A 19,515-nucleotide genomic window follows, 5' to 3' on the forward strand; every position below is an offset into this window, starting at 1 on the left:
AATCTTGGTCAGTCATGGCTTCCATATTCTTCAAGCCTTGCCTTAGCTTGGATTACGCCTAAAGCCAATCTTGATATAAGGACTTAGGGGCAGACAGTTTATTTGGAAGGTGATCCCAGATAGCACTTGCTCAAGGGACTAGGAAAAGTGAGACAAGGAAAAAGGAAAAAAAAAAAAACAATAGCAGGTATAGTATTGGACATGTTATCATTATAACCGATTGGGCCTCAGTCCCCATGGACTGAGCAACAGTAGAGAAAAAAACAAAACAAAACAAAAACATGCCTCAGAATCATTTAACCGGAGGTCAGGAGGCTGGGACATTCATCTTTCCAATCCTACAGAAAGGACTTTGTGATTAATTGGACTTAAAAGTTTGGAGTGAGTGAGAGACATCTGGAGTCAAGCACAGATCTCTAAGATTTCTAGCTGATTGACTGGTGAACCACAGTGTCACCAACTGAGATTATGAATGCAGGAAGAAGAGCCATTTTGGATAGCTGTGAGTAAGAAAACTTGCTGTGTCACTAATTAGTTATGCATCCTTTAATTAAATAATAAATGACCCCAAATAGTATATAAAACAAAGGACTCTTCTGCAACCAAAGAGGCTAACAGAACCCTGGGCATTGTCATAAAAAGCAATGTCAATGAAAAAATCACAGCGCTTTGGGAGGCTGAGGTGGCGGATCATGAGGTCAGGAGATTGAGACCATCCTGGCTAACACAGTGAAACCCCATCTCTACTAAAAACACAAAAAATTAGCTGGGTGTGGCGGTGGGCACCTGTAGTCCCAGCTACTCGGGAGGCTGAGGCAGGAGAATGGCATGAACCCGGGAGGCGGAGCTTGCAGTGAGCTGAGATCATGCCACTGCACTCCAAACTGGGTGAAAGAAATGTAGTGCTGAAGCAATGGTGTATTTACTACAGCTTAAACATTATGTGCTCTTGGATTTCATCCTTAAGAAATACTTAACATGAAAGAAAAAGAAATATGCAAGAAAATGGTGGTGGGAAGACCCAACAAATGCATTAAGAGTCTTGACAAAACAGAAAATAAAAACTCTGAAGTAAAATATTAAAGAACATAAAAGGTATAAATAAAATCAACTGAATTTGCTAACTACTTTCTTAAAATCTATGGAAAAGAGTTAGCTATTTGAAAGAAGGGGGAATGGTAACTTTGAGACAAACAAAAGAAGCATTATGTCTTCCTATGGTAGAAAATAAAATTATGAAACATTTTTTGAAGACTTGGTCGGAGTGTACAGAGTCCAGGTGGTTTGCAGTAAATTTATGGCACCTACATCCATATATGACTGTGCCTTAAGGCCACATCATGCTTTCCCAAAACATATCCTATTACAATTTCTGGGGGCAACAGATTATCAGACTCGTTCAGGTCATACTCCTAGATTTCTGAGTGTGTCTATACCTCTTCTTGCCTTCTTTACATATTTTTCCTATGTTAATTGCTATCCATTTTCACACTATTACAATCTCTGCTAATTCTTTTTTAATAACACAGGAATTATAATCCAAAATATACTCAATTCCCATTTGACTTGTTTGCCTATTTCTCAGTGGTATTGCAAGGATGAATTATTAGTCAACGCCTCAAAACCTTGAATACAGAAACCTTTGAATACCAGAGTTAGGAATCCGGAGTGGGCATATCTATAATCCTCAAAGTCATGTTTTAAAATGTCACTAATAAAAACTTCTTTTTGTTTTAGGACAGTTTCTTATTTACCATCATAAAGTCATACTTTTCTGACTCCCCAAGTCTTTTTATTTCAGCTTTATAAGAAATAATCCTGCTGAAAGTGGCTAGCAGGAAGAAAATGAGTAGTCACCGTGGTTTTCATAATTGCTGATCTCATGAGTTTATCATAGCAAAGGATCAAAAGAATACAATGACCATCCACTTATTCAAGAATGAATTAATAATCATTAGGTTTTACACACATATTTTAATATTCTATTTTTATTCATTCAAATAATTATGTTTGAGGGGCACGTATTTGTCTCCTAAAACTCTCAAACAGGTGAGATGTTATTCTTATTGGTAAAGTGGTATTTATGATTTTTTTTCATAAAACAATTTCAAATATAAGATCAAATAAATATTGAGTCACATTATTTTCAGTTCATTTATTTATGTCAAGTATTAACTTTGTGAGTTGTAAAATAAAAGAAAAATTATATTTGCTTTATTTACATAAATATTTCTAGTATATTGGTGTATTTCCAGTAATATTTATATCTCTAATACATAAAAATGATTCAACAAACACCATATACCTATGATAAATTTAACTGGGATGTGATATTTTCTTCCAAGATACATGTAACAATTTACTAACTTTATTGAAACTGTATAAGGTCCACATAAAATTTATTCACCTATAAATGCTTAGAATAGATTATTGTTGTCTTGCTCCTTTACTCATCATAAAACACACATTTTATAGTCTTTTTTTAATGGAAGTATGTGGAACTGTATTTTTAAATATTTAATCGCTCTTTCCAAATTATTGAATGCTTTAGCATGGGTTTGGAGTCGCAGAGACCTGAAATTACATTTCAGCTTTGGTATTTAGTAACTGTGCGATTTCATACATTATTTAACCTTTTTTATTTTTTAAATTTATTTATTTATTTATTATTTATTTATTTATTGAGACGGAGTCTCACTCTGCCACCAGGCTGGAATGCAATGGCACGATCTTGGCTCACTGCAACCTCTGCCTCCCAAGTTCAAGTGATTCTCCTTCCTCAGCCTCCCTAGTAGCTGGGACTACAGGCATGCGCCACCACACCCAGCTAATTTTTGTAATTTTAGTTGAGATGGGGTTTCACCTTGTTGGCCAGGATGGCCTTGATCTCTTGGCCTCGTGATCCGCCCACCTCGACTTTCCAAAGTGCTGGAATTACAGGTGTGAGCCACTGCACCCGGACTATTTAACCTTTTAAAGCCATAGTTTGCTCATTCTGTAAGGTCAAGACACTTCTTCAAAAGGTTATCATAAGGATCAAATGACCAAATAATACCTGGACCATCATAAGCATTGAGTCAATGAAGTATAACAATATACTGTGTACACAAAGGTGTCTAGCACTAGTTATTTAAAACTAGTTTCCTAAGCAAGTATAGCTCCTTATTTGATTCCTAATAAATAGCTGAACATGATTTATGTTCTTTCAAATACAGCAGTGCATTATCACAGCTCTTAAAGAATTAAACTAATTCTGGTTAATTGTTTTTCTAATAGAATCGTTATCTCAATTAGACATGTTTCTAGGCAATGTTATGATGTCTTCATTTTTGTCATATTAAAATAATCATAATTATTGTATATGTAGGTGTTAAAAGAATGAAATTAACATTTAATATATCAGACATTATGCTAAGTATTTTGCCTGTATTTAGCAATAATGAATGCTAAAATCAGTAGGTTGAGGTACAATGAGAAGCAGGACATTTGTATAGTCTCAAAGCATCTTTCAACAAGATTTTTTAATTACAAAAGGAAAAAATGGCAGCTTTACAGGGAAAAGACAAAACCTGTTAGGCATCACCTTAACCAGGTAATCAAAATTAACCTCACACTAATGAGACTTATTATCATCATGTACCTCCCGATATGATGCACAAGGAAGGACAAAATATCATCCCCATCATAATATTGCCAAAAACAGAGACCTACATTTAATCATGAAGCAATAGTAGACACTCAAAATCAGGGACATTGTACAGAATAACTGGCCAATACTCTTTAAGAGTGTCAAGTTCATGAAAGACAAAGACTGAGGAATTGTTATAGATTGAAGGAGGCTAGAATATTTGACAAATAAATGCTATATGGGTCCTAAGTTGGATCTTGAATAAGAAAAAATAATTTGCAGACAATTAGGAAAATTGGAATAAGGCCTATGGATTATTTAAGAGTATAGTACCAACACGAATTTGTTGAGACTGTTAATGGTATCGTGGGTATATAAGGTGTTAAAATTTACAGCACTAGGTGAAATCTACATGGAAACTCTTTAAAATTTTTTTGCAAGTTTTTTTTATAAGTCTGAAATTATTTCAAAACAAAATTTTACAAAAATAACGGATGAGTGATAAATTCAAATCAACCAGTAGGCATTAGAGATAAGACTTCAATCCAAACATGTTGGGCTCCAAAACCCTGCGTTTTGACAACTGTATAATTTCTATATTTCTTTTTTTATACTACGTGATTCGTTTCCCACCTGTTATAAGCCTTCAGTGACTGTGTTTTCTATACGGAATCTTTAATATTGTCAGTCTTTCACTCTTGGTAGACATAACAACATAATTTTCTTTAAAAATTAGTAATAGTAAAACATCATTTGAAAGCACCTAGATGCATGAGGCCAGAGACACAAAAGAGAGAAAATTTGAGAAAGGTGCAGAGCAGTCTAATTAGATCAAATGCACCAAATCACAGGGACTGGGCTAATAGAGCACCAAGCTGGGCTGAGCCATTGCGCCATTGGCCACACCTGGGCCTAGGCACAACAGGGGGCCCCTGCTCACCCAGTGACCAGCCCAGTCTCAACGACTTCTTTTTTTCTTTTTCACATTCCAGGATCAGATGTTTTCATTTCTTACCCTCTAAGGATAGTTCCTTAGAAGACAGGAGCTTGTCTTCTAAATGTATAAAACATTTACTTTCTTTTTTAAAATTCTCAATGGTAATTGTCATTTCGTGCTTTATTCCCCTATTAAACTGAAATAACTTTGCTTATAAAAGTAATATAGGCCAGATGCGGTGGCTCATACTTGTAATCCCAGTGCTTTGGGAGTCAGGAGGATCGCTTGAGGCCAGGAGTTTGACACCAGCCTGGGCAAAATAGCAAGACCCTGTCTCTACAAAAATAAAAAAGAATTAGCCAGCCATGTTGGCCTGCAATCCCAGCTACTCGGGAGGCTGAGGCAGGAGGATTGCTTGAGCCTAGGAGATCCAGGCTGCAATGAGCTATGATCACACCACTGCAATCCAGCCTGGGTGACAGAGCAAGACCATGTCTCTAAAAATATAAAAAATAAAAGTAATATAAACTCAAATGTGGTTGACAGAAAAAAATTAAAATTGGCAGGCTTTCACAACAAGCGATTATCAAAGAGGGAAAATAAAACATGGAGAGGCATATATTTGAATAAGAGCATTGCAAACTTCTTTGTTATACCATAAAGTAAGATCCTGCTTCCAGGCCCTAAGTGAGCCTAGTGTATCCCAAAATAAAATAGCACAGTGGGCAGGATCATAATAATGCTTTTACCATGTAGAATTTTTTTTAATGGGATTTTAACCATTCTCATACTCTGGGAGGAGTTGACAGACATGGGTCATTAATCCAGTCCCTGAAAACACTGGAAACCTAATTAAAAAATCAAAATGTTCATGGAAAGGGCTGATCAATATACAAATGCACAAACAAAGAACTGGCTACTTCTTTGAGAATAAAGTCCATCAATTGAATTGATTTTCCGAGTTAGAAATTCTAACCTCTTCAGCACTTTTTTCATAGCAAAACTTAGAACTTAATTAATCCTGGCTATTGAATGGCGCTCTTCAAGGGAATATTCATAAACTGGAAAACAAAACGTAAACATTTGCAATTAGCTGATGCTGGTGCACATGAACCTGAGAATAAGTGAACAATCACCATATCTTTTGACCTCTCTTACTGCATGGTTCCCAGCAAACACGTGGCTACAGTAGCTTGCCTGTACTTGCAAACGCTGAGAATTATTCATATTAGTTATGTGATATTTACAACTCTGGCAGAGTTCAGAGAGTCCAGCTGTTCAGGGATACAGAAAGAGTGTGACAGGATTTTATAAAGAACCCTTCAAGGACACATGGGGTTTGGGTGAGAGCCAGAAGGAATTGCTTCTAGATTTTTCATGCTACCCTAGAAGCAAGTCAAGAGAGTTCTCCAAGCTTCTCAAACCTCAAGGTGCGAATGAATCACCTAGGGTTCCTGTTACAATTCAGATCCAGATTCAGGGGGCAGAAATCCTGCATTTCTAGCAAGCTCCTGGTGCTTCTGATACTGCCCCCTAAACCCCACTTTGAGTAACAAAGCTCTGTGTTATATAAGCGGTCTTTGAAACTCCAAAATCATTGCCGTAAGGAAACTTTGGCAAGAGTGAAATAGGTTAAAAGGAAGAATAGACTTGTTTCTGGAAAACATAATCTCACTTTACCAGGTAGCACATGTATGCCCTAAAATTTTCCATTGACAGAACTGAAATCTAGAGGTTCCTGCTAGCCAAGTGTCTTTAAAACTACGGTTCGCAAAGCCTGAAGGTTGTGACGTTTTTGTGACATCCTTGATCAATGATCCTCAAACAGGGCAAGACAAAAAAATATTTTGTTGTGTTTATCGTTCAGATAATGGAAAGGTCCTTCCTTTTCTCAGTAGATAACAATCTGCCTTTCAGGCAACAAACTCCCTAATTTCCAGTCAGTGGAAAATGATCGTTTTTAAAGGTAAATGTTTGCATAATAATTATTATTATCGATGTAACAGATATCTTGGACATTATTCCAGGTATCTCTTTAAGCACTATACAAATGCTAAATTATTTAGTCCTAATGACCAACCTTAGGAGGTAAGCACTGTTATTACTTCCATTTAATAGATGAGGAAGTGATTAAGAAAGAGTTAATAACATGCTCAATGTTAAACCTCACAGTTGGCAAAGTGAGGACTCAAATCCAGGCAATCTGGTTCCAAGTCCATGCGTTTTGACACTACTCCACTGACATGTTAGGATGAAACGTTCCTAACACACAGGAATGATGAATCCTCTAGGTGATGGGTACCCCAGACGCTCCAACTTCATCATTACACATTCTATGCATGTAACAAAATATCACCTGCACCCCATAAATATGTAAAATATTATGTACCAATTAGAAAATATTTGTAATTTAGTGGGTAAAGTTCATGAGCGAAGCAACTAAATAATTCAAAATTCAATTGCTGATTGAAATTGAAATTTAGACCAAGTTCAATTTTCCTTCTTCATCCTCCTTTGCTAACTTCTCTTTTTTAAAAAAAAAAAATTATTTTGAAATAATGTCAAAAGAAAGAAAAGTTACAAAAAATAATATAAAGAGCCCCCTACCTCTTTTTTTAAATGCAGATTCATGTTTTCCATTTGGCCACATTTGTCAACTTTCTAATTTTTTTCAAAAAGCTAAGTAAATTGATACTTCTCAACACAGCGTCCAAGAGTTGCTCCCTTATGACATCCTTGGCATCCTACAGTTTAGCCCACATGGAATCAGGACTAATGTGCTTTACCTTGGCCCAGTTATTAAACTTGAACCTTACTTGGCATTTTTTTACAGACAGATGCTGCAGGGTAGGAAATTTCTGGCAATCTATTATTAATAGACAATGGCTAATAGGGTTTCACTTCTAGCCCCATTGGAATTTTAACAGAGCACCTCTAGCAAAATGAGAAAAAAGATGCCTATTCTCTGGGGCTGGGAATTCCAGGCACACTAGACATTCTGATGGGAAGGCAGTTTATAAACAATCCACATAAAAAGGGGTGAGTTTGTGTCCTTTGTAGGGACATGGATGCAGCTAGAAACCATCATTCTCAGCAAACTATCGCAAGAACAGAAAACCAAACACCGCATGTTCTCACTCATAGGTGGGAATTGAACAATGAGATCACCTGGACTCGGGAAGGGGAACATCACACACCGGGGCCTATTATGGGCGTGGGGAGGGATGGCATTGGGAGTTATACCTGATGTAAATGACGAGTTGATGGGTGCTGACGAGTTGATGGGTGCAGCACACCAACATGCCACAAGTATACATATGTAACAAACCTGCACGTTGTGCACATGTACCCTAGAACTTAAAGTATAATAATAAAAAATAAATAAAAATAAATAAATAAAAACAAAGAAAAAAACAATCCACATAGAAACCTGGCCATTTTGTGTAGGGTATTATCCATCCATCACCTAAGTGATATGCTATAATTAGGTAGGAAGGAACAGACACAAATAAAGATATTGGGACCAGGTATAAAAAATATTTTAAAAATATACTGAAATACTAACCTGCCCAGGGAATCTCAATCCTCAAACACAATATTTTATAATCTAAGATTTTTCACAAGAATTAAGATAATCTGCTTTCAGATGTATTTACTCTAAAAAAATGTTATATTCCATTTACAGTTTGCTAAGTTTTCTGTTATGAAACATTTTCTTTCAAAGGAGTCATGTAACATCTTTATCAGTTAATAACTTTAGGATGAGAATATGTTTTACACTCATGTTATCTAAAATTAAACTGTCGTAAGTCTTCATAGGCTCCTGAAGAGATGACAGAAAAGATGATAAGAAATAAGTTGGAAAAGAGAATCTCAGGTGAAAAGCAGAGTAAATACACTTGTTTATTGCACCTGAGACATGGTTGAGGGGTCTCCTTTTTAGCAGCGTTTATGGTTATAAAAGTTTAATATGAAACCTTCTAACAGGGTTTATCAGAAACCTAAAATGTTTGCCTCACTCGTGACTTTAAAAGGTGAATAGATATTTATCTATCTAGAATTATTTTATAGCCATCACTGGTAACACAGAATGTATTATGTTACCTTCCATGGCTAATGTTATGTAAAAAATGGTGCTCATCCTTCACTAAAGACCCAAGATGAAGAAATAAGATTAAATTGTAATGAAATAGGAACTCAAATATGATCTGTCAAATAAGAAGGCAACTTCTTGCTTTGGGAAGCTAAGATTTCTTACATGAAGAAGAAATGGATCAATGTGAATTTCTTAAGGTAGCTGTCCTTAAGGCTCTCCAAAGTCCTTTCCATGTCTAAAATTTGGTTCCTAGATTCAGGAAGAATAGCAAGAGTAGATTAAATTATTAGTAATATGCATGTATTTATGTAATTATGTCAGTAAAAGGAGTTAGTTAACTTCAGCATATTAGGTGGCCTAGGGAATGTTTAATCTGTCATAAGTGCCATCGGCAGGACAGGGGTAGACTGTTCCATGTACTTATTGGCTTCCAGGCTGGTGGACCAGCCCGTTTCCCAGGCATGCAGAGAAATACAACTCAGCCACTCGAATCATGCTAGTTTTGTGCAATGAAGAAGAGTCAGGCCCTGGAATAATACTTGGGACAAAAGGGATTAACCTTAAGTTTGGTAAGTGACGTAAGTATAATTCAAGTAAAATGAATTAATAGTAGAATTTCTTAAACTACATAAGTAACTATCAAGTGCCATAACATTTCATTTTAATATATTGTATGTGGTAGGCAGGACAGACATTACTATCACAACTACTTAGTACAGGAAGAAATTGACAGGGAATTTAGGGATTTGCCCAAGGTCTCATAGTTGTAAGAAACTTGAATTTGGATCTCATGATGCCAAATCCTATGCTTTTGAATCCCTGTTATTTTTTAAACAAATTAATCCATGATTACTTTGGAGTGTACATCTGTTTCGTAGGATGTTGAAGACTAGAACATACCTTTTAAATATCCAAAGAGAATTCCTTTACTATTTTGCAACTACGAATTTTCTGAGTATTTAGAATTTGATTAGAGCAAAAATATGAATAGTATTCAATAAAACATTACATTATGTCGAGTATATTTCTTCCTTTATGTATGTAGAAGACTTTATTCAACTGAAATTAAGCTACAGAGACATATGCAGACACAACTTATCCCAGTCTGTTATCAAACTGGAGAAAAATCCTACGAGTAAAGACAAGTAAGACCAGGTTGATAAACTTGTGTCTCACTTGAATTGAAGCAACTCAAAAGACAGAATGCAGCAAGTTTATTCAACCAGTCAAATGTAAGAGTAAATAAAAAGCAACCTATTATTAGACATTACGAATAGAACTCAGGCAAAAACATACAGTCTAGATAATAGCCTAATAGAGAAAGCAAATTATATTGCCTTTCAATTTAATCATTTTGAAAAATAAGCACTTATCAACAGATTTTTTGATGCACAGAAGAAAATAAATGTGTCTGATATGAAAAACCAACTTACTATAGTCACCATCAGCAGCCAAATGTAGTTCTCCCAACTTAAACATTATGCAAATATGAGACTCATTGCTAACTGAAGCAATGAGTTATTTTCCTGAAGGGAATAAATCTCTAGAAGACTTAATTTTTAAAGGAATTTTTCTATGTATATTCAAGTAGTCAGAAATGTCATCAAAGACAGTTCAATATAAAAATTTTAAACAATCAACACATAAAAAGTCAAACAAGTTTCATCAAAAACCTTACCTGCATTATGACAGAGATAGAGTGAGATAGAGAATAGCACTTCAACCATTTCATTTTGCGGTTGTTTCATATTTAAAGAATCAATCTTCCTACCAACATATAGAAAGATTGAAAAATATTTAAGCCAGAGTATGTTTATGTCTGGCAAACAGTATATTGGCAATTGTTTGGCATAAAATATATACATAGAAAGATATAGATAGAAATATAGAGATATATCAATCATCTTTACCTATCTATCCATCCATCCATTAATATGTCTGTCTACCTATCTTTCCATCTACCCATCCGTCTATCCTATACCTAGATCTCTAGCAATTCTTCCACCCATCATCCATCCATCTGTCCACCCATCCATCCATCCATCCATCCATCCATCCATCCATCCATCCAACCATCCATATTTATGCATCTATGTATTTATCTATCTGAGAGAGACTCTTAGAGAGACTCAGATATTAACTTATTTGGGAATGACAAGATGCTAAGTCAGTTTAGCAAGACCTCCCCACCCTTGATGTCTGACCATCCTCAATACTGATCAAACCCTCATCCCCTACCCTTGCTATCTAATCACCCTGACCCTCCTTCAGTAAAAATCCTAACAACTCAGTTTAGGCACAATAGCCACTTACTTCTCACGTCTCCTCTTATAACTTTCCCTCCACTGATGCCCACTCTGCTCTTGGCCATATCTTCGTCTTGCCCATGCTACGTTCAGAACTGAGCCCAGTTCTACATCAAGATTCTTTCCCTCATTGCAATAACCCTAAAAACAATCTGTTTTTACTGCCTTAACTACTTTCTTTGACAGGGTTATTATTTTTGTTGTCAAGAATTAGAACACTCAAATAATAATGCTCAGCAACTGTATTGTTTTGTTGAGGTTTTCAGTGTCCTTTTATAAGTATTTCATTTTTATTCTCAACATAGCACTGGGAGGCAATCAGGGCAGGCATTTTTACCCCCTTTCTTCCAGCTTACAAAATTGAGGTGCAAAGAGGCCAGAATCCACAAAAATAAGTGTTGGAGCTAAGGTTTCCTAACTTCAAACACTGGACTCCTTCCACCAGGACAGAGAGATATATCTTTAGGAGTTGTCAATCAGAACGTCATTTCAGAAGACAAAATAATTCTAATATGTCTGGCAGTTGAATCAAACTGTGTCCAGAAATAAATTAAATAATATAGATGTAGAAATATAGAAGAAAATCACAAAAATGTGAAATTTCAAATGTCTATAAAGAGGGAAAAGAACAAGTCCAGGCTGGTTTCTAGGTTTATAGTCAGAAACTTTTAGATTTGCAACCTGAAAACTGTGCGGCTCTGAATGAAGGACAAAATACCCAGATAATTGTGAGAATTTTAATATAAAGTGCCTGCCTCATTGCTTACCATCTGCCAGGAACTCATACCAATTCTTCACTTTGCTTTAGCTAGAAAGACATGGTCTTTGCCTTAATTTGTCAACTGCAAAACTAGGTTTTAGCATTTGCTTATTTTGCAATAATGATTTAAGAAATGTTATTTAAACAAAAATGACAATGGAGAGATTTGAAAGTACATGTAATCAAATTCCACTATACACATACGTCGTGTAAATACCAATGATTATGATTGAGATTATAAAAGGAAAGAGATACCAATGTGTGTGGGCATGTCAAATATGTGAATTAAATGATTCCTATGTTTTATTCTGCTCTGAAATTATAAGATATTATTGTGGATGGGAGAAAAGGAAAAACTTACTTTATTTCCACGCTCCTCCTCTTTCAAGAATATTATCTAAGATTCCAAAATAGTGTTTGGACCACATTTATATGCAGTGATGGTAAAGGGGGAAATATGTCTTTAAAAAAATAATGTTCCTAGGTAAAACATCTCTTGTACCCTCCTCTTTTCCATTTCAGGAAGCAGGGAAGTGGGTGATAAGTTGCCTCTTCTGGGAGGGTCAACATTCTTGCCTTCTCACTGTACCTCTTGCTTGTTCAGGGCTAAATTGTTAGCCCTCTGGCCCTGGGACTATCCCGAGCTAAATCTTTTTTTTTTTTTTTTTTTTTTGCATAATTTGTTGACAGAATATATACTCATGGGCATGCAAATTACATGAACTGGTGATAAGATTCGAGAAACTCCCTTCTTCCCCTTGGAGCTTAAATTTAAATCCTGTTTCCAGCCAAATTACCAGAGAGCTTTTTATGTCAATGAGAACAGAAGCAAAGCTAATTAATAAGGTGGATTCATGTCTGCCATTTTCCATTTTCCCTTGTGGTTTACCACCTCAGTAACATGAAGTATGTGTGTGTGTTGCCTGTAGACGTGTATGTGGGCATTACTCAGCCCCCGGTCATAATATCACTTTAATATTAAAATTCTGTCATCTTTTGTAACAACTTGATTTTATTCTGAGAAAAGCGCAATGGAAATGAAACAGAGAACCAAGCAGGATTGGAAAGGTAGAAAGACCAACTGAGGAAATGCTAGAACATGGATTATTCTATACAGTTTGGAAAGCTCAGGCTAATATTTAGTAATCACATTTATGAAAAGAGAATGTGGGGAATTTTACAAATATTCTAGCAAGTACATTTGTAATATTTAGGCTGTAAATTTAAATGAAGGAGTTCACGTAGCATTTTTTTTCAGATGGAAAATAGTTAATATTACCAATCTTATTGTTAAAATGGAAGTGTGTGTCAGTGTTTTTTTGTGTGTGTGTTTGTGTGATCATGTATGGTGGGTGTGTGTGTGTGTTTTCTGTTGAGAGTAATAAAGTAGATACAGGACCAATGTCTTCTTTATTTCCATAAATAAAGTTTTATTGGAACACAGCCATGCCTGTTCATTTACATATTGTCTATGGCTATTAAGCTATAACAATAGAGTCAAGTAGTTGTGACAGAGACCATAAGGCCTGCAACAACTAACATATTATCTTGACCTTTTGAGAAACAGGATGCCAACCCCTGCTATAGAGTCTGAGCATGGTCCCTGGATTAGTGGCATGAGCATGACCTTGGAATTTGTAGAAATACAAATTTTCTGGCCCATCTAGACCTGCCAAATAAGAGATTTGGTTTTTATACTAATAAACGAAAGCACAGAAGTGCACAAGACTGTGGCTAGCAAAGCTCTGTGCTGAGTTAGCCTTGTATGAAACACATCATGAAGTAAAAACTATAATGATGGAATCAGATCTGACAAGATGGAGGCCAAAAATATTCAAAATTAAGAGAAAGAGTATTTAAAATAGGGTTTATACCTCCACTGTCATTAATCCAACCCTAAGTGTATATTGGGTCTTGAGATACAATATAACCATAATAGCACATATAAATTTTTTAACCTTTATTTTAGGGTCAGCAGTATGTGTGAAACTTTGTTACACAGGTGAACTCATGTTATAGGAATTTGTTGTATGGATTCTTTCATCACCCAAATATTAAGCTTAGCAATCAATAGTTATCTTTTCTGCTCCTCTCTCTCCTCCCACCCTCCACCCTTAAGTAGACTCCAGTGTCTGTTTTTCCCTACTTTGTGTTCATAACTTATCATTTAGCTCCACTTATACGTAAGAACATGGTATATTTGGTTCCTGTTCCATTATTAGTTTGCTAAGGATAATGGCCTCCAGTTCTGTTCATGTTCCCACAAAAGACATAATCTTGTTCTTTTTTATGGCAGGATAGTATTCCATAGTATATATGTACCACATTTTCTTTATCCAATCTGTCATTGATGGGCATTTAGGTTGATTCCATGTCTTTGCTTTTGTGAATAGTGCTGCAATAAACATTCACATGCATGTGTCTTTATGGTAGAATGATTTATATTCCTCTGGGTATATACCCAGTAATAGGATTGCTGGGTTGAATGGTATTTCTGTCTTTAGGTCTTTGAGGAATTGCCATACTTCTTTCCACAATGGTTGAACTAATTTACAGCATCACCAACAGTGTATAAGTGTTCCCTTTAATCTGCAACCTCACCAGCATCTGTTTTTGTTTTTGTTTTTTTTACTTTTTAATAACAGCCATTCTAATAGGTGTGAAATGATATCTCACTGGGGTTTTTGTTTTGCATTTCTCTAATGATCAGTGATATTGAGCTTTTTTTCATATGCTTCTTGGCTGCATGTATGTCTTCTTTTGAAAAGTGCCTGTTCATGTCTTTGCCCACTTTTTAATGTTTTTTTTTTTTCTTGTAAATTTGTTTAAGTTCCCTGTAGATGCTGGATATTAGACCTTTGTCAGATGCATAGCTTGCAAATATTTTCTCCCATTCTGTAGGTTGTCTGTTTACTCTGTTGATAGTTTCTTTTGCTGTGCAGAAGCTCTTTAGTTTAATTAGATCCCATTTGTTAATTTTTGCTTTCGTCGTGATTGCTTTTGGTGTCTTTGCCTTTTACTATGTCCAGAATGGTATTGCCTAGGTTGTCTTCCAGGGTTTTTATAGTTTTGGATTTTACATCTAAGTCTTTAATCCATCTTGAATTGATTTTTTGTATATGGTGTAAGGAAGGGATCTACCTTCAATCTGCTGTATATGGCTAGCCAGTTATCCCAGCACCATTTATTAAATAGGGAGTCTTTTCTCCATTGCTTGTTTTTGTCAGGTTTGTTGAAGGTCAGATCGTCATAGATGTGTGGCCTTACTTCTGGGCTCTCTATTCTGTTCCATTAGTCGGTGTGACTGTTTTTGTACCAGTAACATGTTGTTTTGGTAACTTCAGCCCTGCAGTATAATTTGAAGTTGGGCAATGTGATGCTTCTAGTTTTGTTATTTTTGTTTAGAATTGCCTTGGCTATTTGGGCTCTTTTTTGGTTCCATATGAATTGTAAATAAATTTTTCTACTTCTGTGAAGAATGTCATTGGTAGTGTGATAGGAATAGCCTTGAATCTGTAAATTGCTTTGGGCAGTATGGCCATTTTAATGATATTGATTCTTCCTATCCAAGAGCATGTGATTTTTTTTTTTCCATTTGTTTGTGTCTTCGCTGATTTCTTTGAGCAGTGCTTTGTAATTCTCATTGCAGAGATTTTTCACTTCCTTGGTTAGCTGTATTACTAGGTATTTTATTGTTTTTGTGGCAATTGTGAATGAGATTGTCTTCCTGATTTGACTCTTGGCGTGGCAGTTGGTGATGTATAGGAATGCTTGTGATTTCTGAACATTGATTTTGTATCCTGAAACTTGCTGAAGTTGCTTATCAGCTAAAGGAGCTTTTGGGCCTAGACTATGGGGTTCTCTAGATATAGAATCATGCCATCTGAAAACAGGGATAGTTTGACTTCCCCTCTTCTGACTTGGATGCTCTTTATTTCTTTGTCTTGCTTAATTACTCTGGCTAGGACTTCCAATACTATGTTCAATAAGAATGATGAGAGAGGGCATCCTTGTGTTGTGGCAGTTTTCAAGGGGAATGCTTCAGCTTTTGCCCATTCAGTATAATGTTAGCTGTGGGTTTGTCACAGATGGCTCTTGTTACTTTGAGGTATGTTCCTTCTATGCCTAGTTTCTTGAGAGTTTTTAATATGAAGTGTGTCGAATTTTGTTGATAGTTTTTTCCACCAATTTCTAACTCTGAAGAAATGTTTGTTAATGGCTTAAATACTCGTGGATAACCAAGAACCCAAGATATGACAATGGCAGAGTATCTAAAACAAAAGCCTCTAACAATTGTATATATTTAACCATCAACATAAAGAGCACCAGGTAAGTTACAACCAGAAGTTCAAGTCCTTCCATTTATGTTTGAGGCGACCTCAAGTGTTAAAAGCAACAAACAATGTCACTGCCATACTAACAATAAGAAAAAAAGGGACTGTCTACAGTATTATCATTTTTCATGAGACAATCAGAGAGCTGTTACAAGGCAACCAAGTAAACCCTATTGCAAAGAGAACAGGCTTCTTTAAGGAGAGGCAGGATACAAACTGTCTTACATTGGGGGGCAGAACAGAGGAGAGAGATGGTAGCCATATTTGTATAGAGGAAGAAATCAGCTAATACTTTAACTGAGGAACTTCTTTCTCTGCTTATAGATGTCACCCATAGTGACTGACACTAGAACTAGGCCACGTCACTGAATCCCCATGTGCACACACCAACATTCAAAACTCCACAAAGTATATTTTATACTATTAACCACTGTGCTATAGTAGGAAGGTTGTCAAATGCAATAGATCTCAGATAGACATTGTTCGAATCTATTCTTTACCATTTTCTCTTCTCTTGAAAATCTGTTGGAAATTCCACAGTGAATTATTTCTAAATCTGTCATCTTGCCTACCTGGGGTTGCCTGAATATAGAAAAAAGTGGGGTGGGGGTGGATGGTGGAATTTAGTAAGGAAAGGTAGCTACTTTGTTTGCTTCTCAGACTCAGGAAGCATGTGCTCTACACTGAAAATTCAATGAATCATCATAGTATACTTTTCTTAATTTCCATTTAGCTTTTAGCAGTTGATCTCCTGAAAACAGGAACATCTACGTATAAACAAGGAAGGCCACTGCCAAAAATTTTGATATTTAACATTTATCAAATCAATGCCTCTCTAAATAACTTGAAAGGTTAAAGCTGTTTTCTTTTCACTTCAGGTCATACTGAAGAGAACATCTCATGGTTTCATCAATGACACTATCACCACCGTTACCCAGGCCAGCAAAACCAAACACCTGTTAAAATGTGAAATCCGGCATTTATCATAAAATGATGATCAAAGAACATTCTGAGAACCAAGTGTGATACATTTTACACACAAAATTTGAGCATCAGCTTGGCTACCCAGGTTAATACCCCAGTTTACCACTTTCTAGTGGAGACCCTTAGACAGGTTATCTGAATTTTCCAAGACTCCTCAGTTCTCTTATCTGCAATGTGTGATGTAATAATATTTAAATCATAGGATTGTTGTGAAGATTGAAAAAGCTAATGCATTTGAGCATTCAGGCTGGCCCTTGAATAGCCTACTCATGACCATGTAAGGAAAGGGAGGCAAGTATTAATATTCCCTCTCATCTCCAGTTTACACATGCAGAAAGCACCTCAGAATAGTTAAATTATTTATTTCAGGAGCACGGTTAGGAAATAATGAGCCCAGGCTTAAAATATCAATGTGATGCTTTCTATATTTTATTATTTTTCTTTATATCAAACGTCTTCATTTAAGAACATAATTTGTTCTATATATGTTATCTAAGTCATAAATGACTTCGGTTAAATCTTTGGTTAAATCCAAGACCAAGAGGAATAAACTCATGTAAATGGGAAGATACCAAATGCAAGTAATTTTTTAAAATGTTCTATACACTCATGGGTTATAAGAAAACTAAAAATAATCCAAGATAAAGCTCAATTTTGAATCCAATATACGTTCATCAGATAGACTAAGAAAATTGGTTAAATTAATGACAGTATATCAAAACAATTCTATTTCATTTTCTTTCATATCTTATATGTAATTATTAATCTAAATTACAATTACAGAACTGAATATACTTGAAAAATGATTACCACAGATAGGGCCATTTTAATATTTAATTATCAAACTTATAAAAGAAATGGCTACAGGCCAATTAAAGCAACTATTTTTTTCACAGTAGGAAAAACGAACCCTGAATGTCAAAACACTTACTGCAGCTTGCCGATGAGTATTTGACAATATTCCATGAATCTTCACTTTATCTTTTTCCATTTGGTCTATGTTCACCCACAAATCCCGGCTGGCAGAATCAGATGGGCCATATATTCGAGATATGTAGTAATTGTGGTCTGTATCCTCCTGCAATAACAGATAATAATATATATCAAGAACAGAGATGTTTTAACTACAATTCTTAAAAAAAAACCTATTGAACTCAAGAGTATTAATAGTCTTTAAAAGAGCCAAATGAATTAACTAAACTCTGAGAGAAATGAATTTGGATTACATAAATAAATGTGCACACCCACGCACACACATGAACTATAAGAAAAAAATGTTAAATAAATAGCCCTATGATTTGAATAATAAAATTCAGAATGTGAATTTTGTCTTGTTCATTTATTATCTAAGTGCTAATTAAATAAAATAAAATGGTTCCTGAAATCCAGTGAAACCATGAATCCCATGTATTTTTTTCACAAATCATCAATCGAGACATATATGTAATCGATTGCAAAAAGAAAAAGAATATTCTATGCAGTATTCTAAGTAGATTTTGTCCTGTGACTAAAAGAAAGACTATGATCCAAATATAAATGTGGAGAATAGTGATTACATGTTTTGTATATTTAACAATTTCAATATATATTTCCTTCTAAGTTTTGTATTTTACATGAGTGTGTGTGTGTGTGTGTGTGAGTGCGTGTAAAATTAGTAGTCTTTAGAGGAAATTATTAAATATACAAGAGTTAGAAGGAAATGTATACTGGGTGCAAATATCTAATTTTTCACCAGAACAAACAGGTCCTTTTGAACAAAAATGTCTCTTTCGAAATTTTTACTAAAAACCTATGGTATAATTACAATTAGTAATAACAAATTCAAACTTCTCTTCTTTAAAAATGAGGTTATATCAGGGCCTGCTTTCAGCTAATGGTCCTAGAAATGAAGACAATATATTTTTTCCTTTAATTTGAGTTACTACATTCTACTTTTATTTGAGTTCACATTGTTGATATTACCATAGTGCCTGTCACAAAGCCTTTATTCCTCATATTTCCCACTCAGTGAAGAGATGTAAATGTTTTAAGAAGCAATTTTGATGAGAAATACCCAGAAAAATTACATGATTTTTGGCTAATTCTGATTGCAATGTTTTATAACCATGAAATCAATTTGAGGAGTTAGTAGACAAAAAATATTTTAAAGCCTTCAGGTAAGTATAAGAAAAAATGTTGAATAAATAGGTCTATGATTTGAATAATAAGGTTTGGGATGTGAATTTTGTTTAATTCATTTATCATTTAAGTGATAATTAAATATAATAAAATTATTCTTGAAATCCAGTCAAAACATGAATCTCATGTATTTTTTAGCAAATCATCAATCGAGATATATACGTAACTTATTACAAAAAGGAAAAGAATATTCTATGTAGTATTCTAAATAGATTTTGCCTCGTGCCTAAAAGAGAGACTATGATCCAAATGTAAATATTGAGAATAGTGATTAAATGCTAACAGTAAGTTT

At 35.1% G+C, this 19,515-nt stretch overlaps 1 protein-coding gene across 1 annotated transcript in view; it reads right to left on the reverse strand.

Moving 5' to 3' along the window:
- LOC105488240 (plexin domain containing 2) overlaps nucleotides 1-19,515 on the reverse strand; it is a 467,180-nt gene that overhangs the window by 216,447 nt on the left and 231,218 nt on the right. Inside the window, exon 4 of the mRNA XM_011752134.3 lies at nucleotides 17,977-18,123. Coding sequence (XP_011750436.1) covers nucleotides 17,977-18,123 — 147 coding nt within the window. The remainder of the gene's footprint in view (nucleotides 1-17,976; nucleotides 18,124-19,515) is intronic.

This window comes from Macaca nemestrina, chromosome 9, assembly GCF_043159975.1.
Source record: "Macaca nemestrina isolate mMacNem1 chromosome 9, mMacNem.hap1, whole genome shotgun sequence".
NCBI classification, from domain to species: Eukaryota; Metazoa; Chordata; class Mammalia; order Primates; family Cercopithecidae; genus Macaca; species Macaca nemestrina.